General features: G+C 39.1%; 1 protein-coding gene across 1 annotated transcript in view; it reads right to left on the bottom strand.

The window, feature by feature from the left end:
* LOC125240698 (polyhomeotic-proximal chromatin protein-like) overlaps positions 1-17,503 on the bottom strand; it is a 53,873-nt gene that overhangs the window by 23,196 nt on the left and 13,174 nt on the right. The window contains 6 exon segments of the mRNA XM_048148716.1: positions 1,025-1,134; positions 5,873-6,036; positions 7,231-7,423; positions 9,237-9,389; positions 10,038-10,207; positions 12,621-12,711. Of these exon segments, the coding sequence (XP_048004673.1) occupies positions 1,025-1,134; positions 5,873-6,036; positions 7,231-7,423; positions 9,237-9,389; positions 10,038-10,207; positions 12,621-12,711 (881 nt within the window).

Raw genomic sequence — 17,503 nt, 5'->3', positions numbered from 1 at the left:
ACGAGTCTCGTTACACGTCTGTGATTCGTGGATCGCGGGATTTTTTAGTATCGTTGGCCCACCTTTATCTTAATTTCTAAGATTTTTAAATATGAAAGGTTATTTTTTTTAATAAATATAACTTTTTTGTTCAAATTTTGTGTTTTTAATATGCCTGATTAAGTGCCTATCCTCACATTCGCATCCGCATCCGCATCTGCAGATGTGGGACTTGAAAAATCCGCATCTGCATCCGCATCCGCGGATGTCAAAAAATCTGCCTCCGCAACATCCCTGATACGTATTGTCCTTTTAACAACCGTTATAGCTCGAAGGAAAGCGTAGGATAAAATAGATGAGTTTAGTCTCGCTAGCGGTTTCCGACATTAAAAATTGTTATTGCCGTTGTGTGCATATATTTCTCAAAAACTGACTTCTAAATGTCAGTGACAGAGATGGTTCGTCCAACCAAATCTATTAAAAATGGAAGATTAAGGGTCGGTTGCATCAAACCGCCTGTCACCGTTAAAGCGTTCGCTAAATTTTATCGCATGGGAAGTTCCATAGACCTCTGCTGCGTGACGTTGATAGGTCTGTCAAATGTGGCTGATGCAACTGGCCTTACTGGCCCTAAGTCGTTCGAATTTCTCAAAAGTTATACTTTTAAGGTAGTAACTTTGATTGTCAAAACTTCACGTTACACAAAATAAGTGAGGCGTAAACACATCTGTTGTGCCTAACAAATAAGTTAGCTACCACTCCATAACACCACTCTTTGTTCTACCTAAAGCCTGTTGTGTTTGTGTGTGATCTATTAAAAATGGTGCACTACGACAGAAACCGGTCGTAATTTATAACCGCCCGCGTGTATGGCGAGAATCCGCCCGGCGGGTTCTTGGTTAAAGTCGAAGATTTTACAATGTGATTTGACCATTTCGTGGTAGTATCTATGTTTCTAGTGGCAATTTTCTGTATTCGCACAAATACTAAAAACATAGATAATACCGTGAACTAGGGTGAAAATATATGGAAAATGGGTACTGACTGTTGCTTGGGCTGCTGCATCTGGTGCTGCATCTTGTTGGTCTGGTTGGCGGCGTCCTGCTTGGCGGCCGGCGCGGGCGACCGCACGCCCGGCTTGCCGCGGTGCTTCGCCTGCCACAACCAATACACATTCACACGAGGACTACGCATCGGTTACTCAACTATGAATAAATGAATTAATGCCTTGCATGAATGGTTACTAAATAAAATGTTTTACCCACTCAGAGATTATCTGACATAATGTATATAATACTTAGGTATTGTGTGAATACTTAGTTTAAGAGCTACATGTTATCGAAGTTATTTTAGTATATAAATAATCTGCACAATGTGCTTAAACTGCTGTTATCCATTTGTCGTTATAATATTTTATCATGATTTTTTGCCAATTTTTTGAAAACTAGCCTTCCTGTCGCTATTTTACCGGCGACGGACGCCTGCGATTTCAGTGCCGCGCCGGAGCTCGAGGAGGTAAGACGTATGTCGCTTTGGTCTCCGAGTTTTCATCGCAAACGTCGAGAATATTTATCGTTGTGTGGGTCGGACGCCTTGTTTATACACGGGCTATCCTCGCATTGTGTGTGTGTAAACAGCGACCAACGAATTTGATCCTAGATCCGTAAATATTTGCTTTTGTAATACTTTGTTATGTTTGAATGTTAAAGTATTACAACATTGTGATGATAAAAATGTGAAAATTACAATACGGTCAAGATGATAAGACACATCAAGATGGTACTCGGGATCTGATGATGGAGCCAGAAGGTGGTCACCAGTACCAGTGAACCATGTAAGTAAACGACTTCGTGTTTAGGCTCGTTGGGTTCGTCTCAACAAGACCTTTGACAAGAGGTGGTACTCAGGGTCTGATGATGGAGCCAGATGGTGGTCACCAGTACCAATGAACCATATAACTAAACCCAGAGATGGGGAAATCGTAATCGATTCCGGATTACACGATTACTTGATTTTACTTTGTAATCTGACACTACTGGGTGTCAGATTACTTGTAATGTAATCAAGTGAAACGGTAAATTACCATTACATGTAAAGGAATCACTAATCATCTATACAATCATTACTATTACCAATAATTCGGAATCATAGTCGATTCAAAATAACTGAAATTATTGACTTGATTACTTTCAGATTACGAATATGTAGTACCTCAGATTGCTGACTGTCACTTTGATACAAAAGTCATCATGGGTGTTGTAAAATAGGTTTTAGGGGGTGCTGATTCCAAAATTAATGACCAATGTGGAATCTGACATTGCTGACTGTCACTTTGACACAAAAGTCGTCATGGGTGTCGTAAAATAGGTTTTAGGGGGTGCTGATTCCAAAATTAATGACCAATGTTCAATCTGACATTGCTGATTGTCACTCTGACACAAAAGTCGTCATGGGTGTCGTAAAATAGGTTTTAGGGGGTGCTGATTACAAAATGAATGACCAATTTGGAATCTGACATTGCTGACTGTCACTTTGACACAAAAGTCGTCATGGGTGTCGTAAAATAGGTTTTAGGGGGTGCTGATTCCAAAATTAATGACCAATGTGGAATCTGACATTGCTGTCTGTCACTTTGACACAAAAGTCGTCATGGGTGTCGTAAAATAGGTTTTAGGAGGTGCTGATTCCAAAATTAATGACCAATGTTCAATCTGACATTGCTGACTGTCACTCTGACACAAAAGTCGTCATGGGTGTCGTAAAATAGGTTTTAGGGGTGCTGATTCCAAAATTAATGACCAATTTGGAATCTGACATTGCTGACTGTCACTTTGACACAAAAGTCGTCATGGGTGTCGTAAAATAGGTTTTAGGGGGTGCTGATTCCAAAATTTATGACCAATGTGGAATCTGACATTGCTGACTGTCACTTTGACACAAAAGTCGTCATGGGTGTCATAAAATAGGTTTTAGGGGGTGCTGATTCCAAAATTAATGACCAATGTTCAATCTGACATTGCTGACTGTCACTCTGACACAAAAGTCGTCATGGGTGTCGTAAAATAGGTTTTACGGGGTGCTGATTCCAAAATTAATGACCAATGTTCAATCTCACATTGCTGACTGTCACTTTGACACAAAAGTCGTCATGGGTGTCGTAAAATAGGTTTTAGGGGGTGCTGATTCCAAAATTAGTGACCAATTTGGAATCTGACATTGCTGACTGTCACTTTGACACAAAAGTCGTCATGGGTGTCGTCAAATAGGTATCCGGAGGTGTTTGAAAACTAATGACCAATTTGGAATCTGACACTGTTGACTGTCACTTTGACACAAAAGTGATCATGGGTGTCTTCAAATAGGTTTTCATGGGTACTGATCTCAATATTAATGATCAATTTGGAATCTGACATTGCTGACTGTCACTTTGACATAAAAGTCATTATGGGTGTCATCAAATAGGTTTCCAGGGGTACTGTGCAATGTCAGGTTCCAAATCGGTCATTACTTTTTAAATTATTTCATTAATTTTGGAATCAGTACCTCCTAAAAACTATTTGACTACACCCATGATTCCTTTTGTGTCAAAATGACAATTAGTACTGTGAGATTCCAAAATAGTCGTTAATTTTGGAATCAGCACCCCCGGAAACCTTTTTGACGACACCCATGACGACTTTTGTGTCAAAGTGACAGTCAGCAATGTCAAGATTCCAAATCGGTCATTAATTTTCAAATCAGCACCTCCGGAAACCTATTTGACGACACCCATGACGACTTTTGTGTCAAAGTGACAGTCAGCAATGTTAGATTCCACATTGGTCATTATTTTTGGAATCAGCACCCCTAAAACCTATTTTACGACACCCATGATGACTTTTGTGTCAAAGTGGCAGTCAGCAATGTTAGATTCGACATTGGTCATTAATTTTGGAATCAGCACCCCCTAAAACCAATTTTACGACACCCATGACGACTTTTGTGTCAAAGTGACAGTCAGCAATGTCAGATTCCACATTGTTCATTAATTTTGGAATCAGCACCCCCGCAAACCTATTTGACGACACCCATGACGACTTTTGCGTCAAAGTGACAGTCAGCAATGTCAGATTCCACATTGGTCATTAATTTTGGAATCAGCACCCCCTAAAACCTATTTTACGACACCCATGACGACTTTTGTGTCAAAGTGACAGTCAGCAATGTCAGATTCCAAATCGGTCATTAATTTTTAAATCAGCACACCCGAAAACCTATACTCGTGGTATATGCACTTGAAATGTGAAAGTGAAAATGCTAGAATGACATGTAAACCACGAAGTTGTATAGTCATTCTCGTATTTTCGTACAAAATAATGTTTATTAGAAACCAAAAGTTTATATCGAGATAGTAGATTGTGGTTGTTATCAAAATTCCATAGAAAGGATCAAGATTGTTTTGTCCATTATTGTAGTGCGAGCGAGTGATAAGACGTGCTAGAAAGGGTCGGCATATTGGGCTCGCGCGGCGAGTAAAATACCTAATTTCGCCCGACGCCGAAATGTTATAACGCTCTTAAGAAAAATATTTGCATGCTGTTTGTGGACGGTTGTATAAGGAGAACATTTTGTATATGTATGTAACACCTATAATCTGACCCTATTCACGCAAATAAATGATTTTTTCTCAAACATGCAATGAAATATTGTCTTTACGTTCCTTAAAATGGGCTGGGAAGTATCGCTTTTTGGGCGCAACAACTCGAGAGGACTGTAAAGGGATTTCATATTATTTTTTAGGCCTAGGCCTGCAAAGTAACTTTTTTTTTATAAAATATTGTCCTTTAGAGCATTTTTTTTATTTCATTGTATGTTTGAGAAAAGCACTATACATGCCTCGGCGTGAAAACGGATTCCCGGCCTCGTATCCCTATCCGGCCTCGCTCACACGCTCGCTCGGCCGTATATACCCACTTGACCGGAAATCCTCATTTTCCCGGCCTCTGATGTAATGTACTAATGATTTTATGATTTAAAAGTATCACAGTAAACAATAAACAATAATATTAGGGACTCGACACTTAAAACGAAAGCTTCGCTGTTTCGTTGAAGGTCTACCATTTTACGTGCCGTGGATAACTTGGCATCTTGCATCTAATATACATATTGTAATGTCACGAAGACTAGATAGTGATTCTCATAATAATCATTAAAAAACTAAAAAACGAACCAACCACCTGACTACTATTTTCATAACTCTTGTTTATCACTCAATATGTATCGGGTCTTATTACTCATCGTCACTGGTGTTCGTGCGTTTGCGAGTTCATACTTTTGCTACTTTCCACTCATGATAAGTGGTAAACGTACGAACTCTCAATAACAACTGATTATTCAGATACCCTTCTCCATGTACACACGATACACTCATCCGTATTGATCTTAGTTTCTTTTATTGTGACTACTGAAAGACAAATAGGGAGAAGGGATAAATAATTTTCATGACACTCGCACACTAAATGTGCTATTGCGGAGCGGGAGTTATTAAAAAAACGTTCTCCCTAGGGAGTTACCAAATTTCTAACACCGTATTTAAATTTTTATAATTTTTTACATTGCATTAGATAACATTGTGTGTAACTCGAACCGTAAGAATATTGCAAGCTCCGGCAAGCTGTCGCGATTTAACTTACTCTCGTTAGCATTATTTAACATCCGCCCCACGTTGCACGAATTACTATTATTGACATGAATGGTGCATATAGTGCAGTGTAATAGTATATAACAGTCGCCAGTTAGTCTTGAGCTCTTGAGGTTAATATAGCGAACACAAAATAAGTAACGCGAACGTGTGGACTGTTTTTGTTTGGTCAGGCGGCGATCTTTTTACAAAAAGAGTACGTGGAATATAGACCTGGTTCTGCGCCTGGTTGGCGCTGGTCTGCGTGGAGACGGAGGAGGCGGGCCGGATGGCGCCGGACGGCATGATCGTGGACAGCGGCCGCGGCGCCTTGGCCATGCCGTCCGTGGACGCGCGCGGCTTGGCCGCCGTGCCCGTCGCGCATGCCACGCTCGCGTCTGCAACAAAAATCACAACACTAAATTTAAATTTTGAAAAAAAACCCGACATAGTGCACCAATTCCCATCAAACATGGCTAAAAACACTGCCGACTAATTCAGCTTTCAAACAAAAAAAAAAGAAGTCTAAATCGGTTCATCCGTTCGGGAGCTAAACTTATAACACCCCGTCGTTTTTGCGTCGAGGGTTAAAAATATGTTAGGTAAGGATAAAGCCGGAACCGCGTTACGAAATAGCGTACTCGACTACTAATCTAATTACCTCCTATTTCGAACTTGCAAAGAGATTTGTTACTATGGGATTACATAACATGAAACATAATAAGAGGTAGAACAGGATGAGCTATTTACAGTTGCACGTGTAATAAAATACTTTCGCACTGCATGCAGAACTAACCAGTTTAATTTTTATAGTGAAATTGAGGTCGTACGAATAGTATCATGTATATTCGAATAATATGGGGTAAATTCGACGTGAAAACCTACTACACTGTGCGTGTAGCGTCGATGTATTACACTAATTATTGCACGCATACTGAAATTACTTTTATCAAATTTATCCGAGTATTTTTTAAACTGTCATAGCAAGATTAACTGATAAAAATATCAAAAGTGAGACAAAATTCGCTCAGGCAGGTAGCAACAGCAAAAGTCACTCTAGTAGCACAAATCATTTTGTCACCAAGTGGCAAATGAATTGATTATTTAAATATTTTCTAAAAGCCTTGAAAAATATGCATCGCGCATAATATGGTCGCGCATGTGACACTGTTTGAGTTGCAGGCGTCCATAGGTTACGGTGACCGCTTTACATCAGGCGGGCCGTATACTTGTTTGCCACCGACGTAGTTGTCGCCAGTTAGTCTTGAGCTGTTGAGGTTAATATAGCGAACACAAAACAAGTAACGCGAACGTGTGGACTGTTTTTGTTTGGTCAGGCGGCGATCTTTTTACAAAAAGAGTACGTTCGTCAAGCGTGGAGAGTTTGTGTTTGTGGCAAACACCAAGCGTGCAATGAAATATAGTGCGCGGCAAACTTTTGAACCTTACCTGCGCAGAAGCGATCTTTCTTATTAGGTAGTTGATCGTATGTGTACGATGCGCGAACTTGTTGCCACCACCGCGCCTAATGGTCTAAAAGTTAGCCTTGCACTGTTAATGTACATTAGTATAAGGATAGTGTTGATACTGACTGTGGTGCTGCGTGTTCTGCGGCGAGTGCTGTATGAACATGGAGGGCGCGTCGGGCTGCGCGCCGCGCAGGAAGATGGGGTTGGAGGCGAGCAGCGGGCCCGCGGGCACGCCCGCCTGCAGCCCGCCCGCCCACACCTGCGGCAGCGCGCCCGAGATCTGCCACGGCGCGAACTGCATCGTGCCGCCGCCGCTCTGCACCCACACACACACATTCATTACTTATACCAACAACGATATAATACGACACTGACAAATCCCATAAAAAAAGCGTACCCCTGAAATGTCTTAGGCTTTTTAGGCTTATACTAGATGGCACTGTTTCGCAGCCTGGAAGTGGCCAAAATCATATTTTCCCCAAATATTTTTTATATGAACAAATGACATATTTCTTTATTTGAATATCATGATGTCACGTAAATACACATTAAAAAAAAATTGTAAGCATCATCAGTGTAGTTATGATAGTATTTAATAGGTGGCGCTAAAAAAATGAGATACGATTCACATTAATTACATGTAGTTTACTCCGAGAATCTAAGAGAAAGGAATAAACATAGTTTTTCCAGGTTAGTAGTTCAAACAAATCAGCAGCAGCTCTTAAAAGAAGAGTAGCAGAGTCGTCTTAATAAGTCCAGCATTCTCGAGGTCGAGTAATGTGTTGACGTAGAACTTGTGTCACAAGTCTCAACCAATTAATTCAGCCCTCAGAGTGTATAGTTCATATGGTGACATATTGAATCTAACTAAACAGTAGGTTATAAGCACCGTCTATGAATTAACAGTAAATAGAAACACACATACATTTGCGAAAGCGACAGTGACGTCCAGAAAAATATGACTGGGGTTCAATATATATGCTATGAGAACCATAATAGCATTTGCTTGCCAGAATAAATATCATTCGCTTAGCTTATTATTGACATAAGGTAGATATAAACACTGAACGTTGTTGTTCGCTAGGCGCAAAAGGCTATAGTATGATATTATATTATATGCTACGGTATCAGGAACTATGTAAAGTACCTAATGCAGTTGACAAACGTACTGAAATAGTACATTACATCAGAGGCCGGGAAAATGAGGATTTCCGGCCAAGTGGGTATATACCGGATAGGGATACGAGGCCGGGAATCCGTTTTCACGCCGAGGCATGTATAGTGTTTTTTTTCTCAAACATACAAGGAAATAAAATAAAAATGCTCTAAAGGACAATATTTAAAAAAAAATGTTACTTTGCAGGCCTAGGCCTAAAAAATAATATGAAATCCCTTTACAGTCCTCTCGAGTTGTTGCGCCCAAAAAGCGATACTTCCCAGCCCATTTTAAGGAACGTAAAGACAATATTTCATTGCATGTTTGAGAAAAATATATTCCTTCTGCTTCATCTCACTCATAATACTATTTAGTTAATGCTGGAAAGGGTAAAAATCCCATAAAAATTGTACATTTTCTCCTGACTATTTCTGGTAGAGTACCATACTATATTTAGTATAAATAGGTCCAGGTACGCACCTGCAGCAACAGCTGTAAGACAAGCTTACACTTACTAGAATAATGTATTATTTATGACACTGTGATAATACACGGTAGAGATTCAATGAGAGTGAACTAAAGGAGACAAGGACGGCCTTCTGTATTACAGAAATATGGGATGATCCTGAAACTTGCTCATCTCGAAGGGAGCAACTCGCAGACAAGTTGTAAATTGAGAACGCTCCATAGCGTATCATAGTACTAGTAAATAGTTATCCCCTTCCGTGTTGATTGAAGCGAAAGAATCGTGAAACGATCGTGACTTTATGGCCGGCTACAGGCTCAGCTCCAGCCCCAGAACACCAGGCTGAATGAACGCAAAAAGCGATCGACAAGCCGCTCATTAAACCCTTACACCGCTGTAAACTGATATATAAGATGTAGAAAATGCCTTTCGTCGAAATCTCATTATCTCTCGAACACGCTTGAAGAAAAGTTGTAAGCAGTTAAATAAAATGTACATAATACACACCTGCAATGGACTGATGATCTGCGTCTGTTGCTGCTGCGCGCCGAGCACGGGCTGCGAGACCTGCACGCACTGCGCCGCCACCGGCATGGCCGTGGCGCCGCTCGCCACCGCGCCGCCCGCCTTGCCGCCCGCCACCTTGCTGCCGCTCATCGCCTGCCAACCCACAACCGCACAAGGTTACGCTGAGAATAAATATAAATATTGGGGGACTCCTTACACAGATCAACCTAGCCCCAAACCAAGCAAAGCTTGTACTATGGGTGCTATCCATGACTCAGGAACAAATATCTGTGCTCATCACACAAATAAATGCCCTTACCGGAATAGCACATACTTATGGTATAGATCGTGTCTTTTGCGATGACTCGCAGGCTTGTAAAATCCAACTTGAACCAATGCACGCATTTTTGTGAATGATACGATTTGTGTCGCATTATAAATAGTTAAGATTTAGCACGAGGCTACTACACAGTGGGTGCAATGTAAAAAACTGTGATTTAAACAGCATCATTATATTTAACATTTATATTAAAAAACAATAAAAATAGCGTTTTAATAGCGAATGAATACAGGTACAACTACTCAAACGAACCGGCCGTTCATACATTTGGTCAAGCGCAACACATACGATTCCCTGATCTCTGCCAGCCGTCACCCTGCTGACTTGTGTCGTCGCCTCTTCCGATTAAACGATTAATCCGGAATTAAATTGTACTGTATACCGGTGGACCTGGAGTTAGTTGATTAACCCTGGAGTAGGTACCATCTACATAAAGAGATAAACAAAATGAATACACATACCTTATGCATTTCATTAGTCTTCTGCTGGTGCGAGATGCCGGAGACGGAGGGCTGCGAGTGCGCGGGCAGCAGGCTGGGCTGCGAGTTGATGACGCCGAGCGGGCTGAACACGAACGTCTGGTTCTGCGTCGTGGGGATCGCCGGGATCGTCGTGTAGCCTGGGAACGGGGCTGCGCACAAACACTTCTTTACACAACTGTACGGTTTGCATTGTGACAGCCAACACTCCAAATATATCGTAACAAAACGTCGGAAAAAGGCCCGTCATTTGAAAATTATAACCAAAATTGTGGATCCGCCGTTTTAGAGCATATTTAAACGATAGCATAAGTAAAGAGGAGAAAACAAATTCTTACTATAAAAATAAATATGTCTTTTGGTATATTTGGCGCTTTGGCTGTCACAGTAGTGTCGACTGTACATCCGTCTGCAAAATTGCAAGGCCGCTTTGTAGCGTCATGCAATGTTGCAAGATCGCTGTCAATGTCATAGTAGCGTTACTTCATACATCAAGCCTGGTTTGAGGTGTGAAGTCTCGCGAGTAAAGGCAAGAAGTGGTGATCTTGAAGGCGATTCGATTATGATTTAAGTACCACACTGAGCTTGATACTTGAGCGAACCTATAGAAAACAATTTTATGTATTATTTACAAGAACTCAAATGTTATTTTCAATAACATTTCATTTGATAAAGTTTAGCCAAGGGAATCAAGCTAAAGTGTGGTCCTGTAACGGCATGTTTTTCTTGTCATTATTACTGTGCTCTTTTCAGGAATATTGTACAAAAAATTTCGATAATAACTAATAACAAACATTGCTTACTTTAAATTTTAATGAAAAAGAATTCACAATGATTAAAACGAAAATATGGACTTTGTAACCGTGTAAACCAATCATAGTTCAATCAAAGTTTGAGATTCCCGTTCCTGAGAAGATACGTAATATTATAAAATGAGATACTATTAGTAAATCTTAAAAGCTTAGTGCCAGTTTATATTTTTTTTATTGTTACGTAACACCAACTCTTATTTTAAACTTTACTTCACAAAACTTTTGAGATTTTACCGGCCCTTTCGGTTACCAATGTGAGTTATTTCTAAAAATGCACAGCAAGCTAAATAAATGTAAATAAGTGCTTAAATCACAACTAAAAGTATGTACCAATAAACGTGTAAAAAGCGGACGCTCCAAACTAGAACCTACAAAAACAGAACTAAATCGTTTCTCGAACAAAAGCTTGGAATAGAACTGAATTCAAATGCCAATTTTTATTTTGACCAATACCAAATAAGGAATAAGGAAACAAAACGAGACTCCCTCGCAAAATCAAGACACATACACTGTCCGTCAATCACGAGACTGAAAAACCAAATCATAATCCAATTCCAAAATTTATAAACCTTGTTCCTGATACGTCGTTAGACCTGCAAAGTTTACTGAAAAACTAAATAGTGTGGAAGTTCATATTCACATTGGGACATTAAATACATTGGGGTTGATAAAACACTACATCTATGAGGGTTTATATCTAAATTCTACAGATGGGGGCAATTCTATAGCAAAAAGGGGATAAAACACCCGATGAGTAACTAGGATACTGCGAAAGTCGGCCAGCTGTGGTTAGCGGTGTTGACTACACTATCGCTTATCGGTAAGCTGCTAATACCGCTGGTCTAGGATAACTTGAGTCGCGGTAGAAAGCAAGTTGTGCTAGACCGCGTGAACACGTGATGAATAACTATGCCAAACAAAATTGGCGTGAGGCAAGTATCGATGAGTAACTGTTGGCAATAAGGCGCACGCACCTTATGATAATGATTTACAAATATACGAAAGTTGGGCGAGTGCTGGTGGCGCTCCAATGCAAGGTACGGATTCTAATAAAAACAGAGGTAGTCCTCTTATTACATATTAACACTTTCGAAACCGGGCTCTACGCGGCGCTACGACATTTTCGCTACATACGGGGAAACCCATGTAATCGGCTACGCTTCTACGAGCGGTGTGCCCGACAGTCGGGTTCTTGGTAGCGAAAGTGTTAAAATAAATTATTAGAGATATTAGTGTTTTTATAAAACAACTTGGTTCAACTTGTGAATTGCAGATGTAAGTATTTTAAGCTCATCATCAATAGAATCGATCTTTGCATTCGAAGTCCACGCTCTTTAAAAGCCAAAGTGTACGGTTTGTCGCGTACTTTATTTGTATCTAGTATGTGACTCATGTCTGTCCTTTTAGAATGCTACTTATATCAAAAATACTTTTGTGGCACTACCAAATCAAATCTGTGTCTAAAAGGTCATACCTCCTAGACTGCAGGCATTTGAAAGACTAAAGTTTAAGTTTAAGGCCAAGCAAGGGGTTACCCTTGCTTGGCCTTAAACTAGGTATTGCTATACATATATTAAAGTGGACTTTTAGTTTCGATGAGCAAATCTAGCTATAATAGATCGTGTCATTCACGTTGGTGTAAATTTGTTTGAGATTCGAGCCAATGCACGCGTCCTTATGAATGACACGAACTATAGAGTGTAAGAAATAGGGTGAGTTAGAAGTAGTAGAATATATCGGTATTGGTACCAACCGGCTTGGCCCTGAAGCACTTGCTTGCCTTGCGCGGTCAACATGTGTGGTGCCAGCTGGTTGCCCTGGAACGGCTTGCCCGCGGCGATCACCTGGAAAACAAGTAAAACACAACTATGTAAACGACTGTATGTAAGAAGAGAGAAAGACCTGCACGAAATCGCCTTTTCATACAGAGAGACGACCTACCTACCTCTATTTCCTCTCGGATATCAATATTTATGAAAATACTTTGATATAATTTGGTCCATTCTCGTACCTACATATATCAACCACAGTTATGGGTGTGTATCGAATGTAGCGTTTGATTGTGTACGAGGTTTGTGTATTATGAGTTAAAAGCATTTTTAATTCTTTACAAAACCAGGCAGGCAAGCACGGTCGCGCGATAAATGATAAGACACCAGGCCGTCCCTATCGCACTGTTTGTAAGTTCGATAGGGACGGCTTGTTGATTTATCATTTATCGCGCGACCATGCTTGCCTGCCTGCACGGGTAGCATGGTCGCGCGATAGACGATAAAATATCAGGCCGTCCCTAGCGCACTATTAGTAAGCGCGATAGGAACGGCCAGATGTTTTATCATTTATCGCGCGACCATAATTGCCTGCCTGGTTTTCGCTAGTTTTATAAAGAAATCTAAATAAGTGTAATATAAGACATAGTTCTACTTAAAATACATAAATCCCCCGTGTGGTGACGGGTTAAGAATTTCACCCTTGTTCCTCGTAGATAACCAAGTTTGATAACTGGCTTTGTATGAGGAAAAAATATTCTTCTTTGATTACCCGGTTTGGAAACGAGAATTTATTTTTCCTCTTAGAAAACCTTTATTTTTTGCAGTTTTCTACGAAGAATTTATTTTCTTGTTTGCTTACCCGGTTTGGAAACAAGAATTTATTTTTCCTCGTAGAAAACCATTATTATATGCGGTTTTCTACGAAGAATTTATTTTCTTCTTTGCTTACCCGGTTTGGAAACAAGAATTAATTTTTCCTCGTAGATAACCATTATTTTATGCAGTTTTCTATGAAGAATTTTTTTTCTTCTTAGCTTACCCAGTTATGAAATGGGATTTTTTTCCTCATACAAAACCATTATGTATACAGTATACAGTACATACAAATATTAAATGCCACATAATTGGTTTAAGCGAAGTAAGAAGAGTAGGAGAAGAGATCTTAGAACGGAATGAGTACATTCTCTATTATAAAGGGGAAACTAAGGGCATGTTCGGAGTCGGATTTTTAATAAAAAAGGAGCTAAGAAATGAAATTGAAGAATTTTTAGGCATCTCCGAACGCGTTGCAGTCCTAAACATCAACATCCCCGGCATGGGCAAGTGGTCTATTATACAGACATATGCACCGACAGACATAGCTACAGACGAAAAGAAAAACTCCTTCTACAGAGAACTCAGAATGGCCTTAGAAAACTTCAATAGCACACTAGGACCCCTGGAAAATAACTACAATAATTTAATTGGAAAATATTGCACAGGTAATAGGAATGATAACGGAAACAGACTAATTGATTTTGCAACTGAGAATAGATTATATATATTGAACACATTCTTCAAGAAACACTTTAACAGAAAATGGACCTGGATATCACCAAGGGGAATGAAAGATGAAAGGGATTTTATACTGAGTAATAATAAAAATAATTTTCTTGACATAGAGATAGTTAACAAAGTAAACTTTAACTCAGACCATAGACTATTACGGGCAAAATTATTGGCTAAAACTCCAAGACACTCAAGGAAACATATAAAGAGCAACAGAGTACAGATCCCTCAATCCATACCCGAAGAGTTTGGAAACATTTTGTCAGAGGAACTTGCAACAATTTACCAAGCCCCGAGTATACAAGATAAATACAACATATTGGAAAAAGGATTAAAAGAGTTAAGCAATAAATTCAGACTAAAATCAGATAAAAAAGATAAAATAGGGCCAGAAGCAAGAGATCTTATTTCACAACGGAGGCCATTATTTACAGACAGGAATAAAAATAGAAAAGAAATAACCTGTATCAGTAAAAGAATAAACAATAGCATTAGACAGCATAGACACAGAACCAGATTAGATAAAATACAGAGGTGCATAGAGAAAACAGGAGGAGTTAAGAAAGCTATGAAAGAGCTCAAAGAAGAGACTTCATGGATACCATCGATTAATAGTAATATTAAAAAACAAGAATCAAAAAGATTACAAATCCTACATACAGCCACCCAATTCTACAAAGAACTATATAGCGACAGCCAAGTAACAATAGAAAATCATCATAACAGTAGTAAGAATGATAAAGTTCCAAACTTCTTAATGAGAGAAGTAGAGCATGCAGTAATTACACAAAAAAATTACAAATCCCCGGGAGAAGATAACATTAGCAATGAAATTTTAAAAGCAGCCCTCAGCAACATATTAAAACCATTAACCGATTTTTTCAACGAAATCTTGAAAAAAGAAACCATACCAGAACAATGGAGAAAAACTACAATCACTCTCCTTCATAAAAAAGGAGATAAAGATGAAATAAACAATTATAGACCAATTAGCTTAATGAGTAATCTTTACAAGATATTTTCAAAACTAATTTTGGGACGAATGACGAAAACCTTGGAAGAAAACCAACCAAGAGAGCAAGCGGGATTCCGTAAAAATTTCTCAACAATTGATCATATACTAGTAATTAAACAAATAACAGAAAAATGTCAGGAATACCGATTGAAATACTACATAGCATTTGTCGACTATAATAAGGCATTCGACTCTTTAAAACATACGGAAATATGGAAAACACTCAAAGAACAAGGAATTTCACAAAAATATATTAGAATAATACAAGAAATGTACTCTAACAATACAGCAAAAATTAAACTGGAACGTTTAGGTGAAGAATTTCCATTAAGAAAGGGTGTCCGCCAAGGTGACCCGTTATCCCCAAAAATATTTATTGCCGTTCTTGAGAGTATTTTTAGAAGAATGAACTGGGATAACTACGGACTCAATATTCTAGGAAGAAAACTAAATCACTTAAGGTTCGCGGACGATCTTATATTAGTATCAGATAACCCAACAGACCTGAAATGTATGCTAGAAGAATTAGACAGACAGAGCAAAATAGTTGGCCTATCTATGAACATGACAAAAACAAAACTAATGACGAACAGTAATAAGGAACAAATAGATGTTAACGGAAGGGTAATAGAATATGTCAGTGAATACGTATACCTAGGACAAATAATATCACCGGAAGACCAGATGGACAAAGAGCTTCAGAGGAGAACCACAAATGCCTGGAAAAAGTTTTGGTCATTGAAAGACGTCCTGAAAGCAAAAGAAATACCTACAGAACAAAGATTTAAAGTTTACAAAAGCTGTATTATACCAGTATTATCATATGCCTGTCAAACATGGGGACTTACCAAACAACAGGGACAAAAACTAAATGTTTGCCAGAACAACATGGAAAGATCAATTTTAGACATAAAGCTAAGAGATAGGGTGAAAATAAGTACCATAAGAGCAAAAGCCAAGACCAAGGCCCTAACAGAAGTGATTAAGCAACAGAAATGGAGATGGGCTGGCCACATAATGAGAGAGGGCAGAGACAAGTGGACTCGAGAGCTTGTAGAGTGGTGCCCTAGGTACAGCACAAGAAAAAGCGGGCCTCAAAAATGTAGATGGTCCGGGGACCTGAGAGGGACGGGTGGAAGGGCTTGGATGACTGTGGCAAGAGACAGGAACCAGTGGAGGACTTTGGAGGAGGCCTTCGTCAAAGGACGAGTTGGAGTTGCCGATGTAAATGAGTAAAAAAAAAAAAAATGTAGTTAAATGAAACTTCAATAATAAAGGCTATTTTTATTTTTTATTTTATTTTTATGTATACAGTTCTCTACGAAGAATTTTTTTTCTTCTTAGCTTACCTGGTTATGAAATGGATGGGTTTATTTTTCCTCATTGATTAACCACTACCTACATATTTCATGCAGTTTTCTAAAGAGAAAATTCTTTTTCACCACACCGACTGGTTTTACTAGCCAGCTTTGGGGCATCAAGTTGTGATTTGTAAGGAATAACTTTGCACTCTTGAGATAAAATGCAACTTTGTCATTTGTTTTTGAAGTATCAAGAGAGCCTTTACCAGTCGGTGTGGTGAAAAAGAATTTTCTCTTAAGACAACTGCATGAAATATGTAGGTAGTGGTTATCAATGAGGAAAAATAAGCCCATCCATTTCATAACCAGGTAAGCTAAGAAGAAAAAAAATTCTTCGTAGAGAACTGTATACAATAATGGTTTTGTATGAGGAAAAAAATCCCATTTCATAACTGGGTAAGCTAAGAAGAAAAAAAATTCTTCATAGAAAACTGCATAAAATAATGGTTTTCTACGAGGAAAAATTAATTCTTGTTTCCAAACCGGGTAAGCAAAGAAGAAAATAAATTCTTCGTAGAAAACCGCATATAATAATGGTTTTCTACGAGGAAAAATAAATTCTTGTTTCCAAACCAGGTAAGCAAACAAGAAAATAAATTCTTCGTAGAAAACTGCAAAAAATAAAGGTTTTCTAAGAGGAAAAATAAATTCTCGTTTCCAAACCGGGTAATCAAAGAAGAATATTTTTTCCTCATACAAAGCCAGTTATCAAACTTGGTTATCTACGAGGAACAAGGGGAATTCACCACCCCCTTTCTTCCCGTGGGTATCGTAGAAGTCGACTGTGGGATATGGGTTAAATTGCGGCGAAGGCGAAAGGCTGGCAACCTGTCACCGCAATGCCACATTTTGGATTTCTTTAAACCCCTTTTTGCCAAGAGTGGCACTGAAACTAAGTAGATCATGTACTCTGCCTGCCCCTTTATGGCATACAGGCGTG

The sequence above is a fragment of the Leguminivora glycinivorella genome, chromosome Z, assembly GCF_023078275.1.
Source record: "Leguminivora glycinivorella isolate SPB_JAAS2020 chromosome Z, LegGlyc_1.1, whole genome shotgun sequence".
Classification (NCBI taxonomy): Eukaryota; Metazoa; Arthropoda; class Insecta; order Lepidoptera; family Tortricidae; genus Leguminivora; species Leguminivora glycinivorella.
The sequence above is the reverse complement of the archived record's forward strand: the minus strand, read 5'-3'. Positions and strand labels throughout refer to the sequence as shown.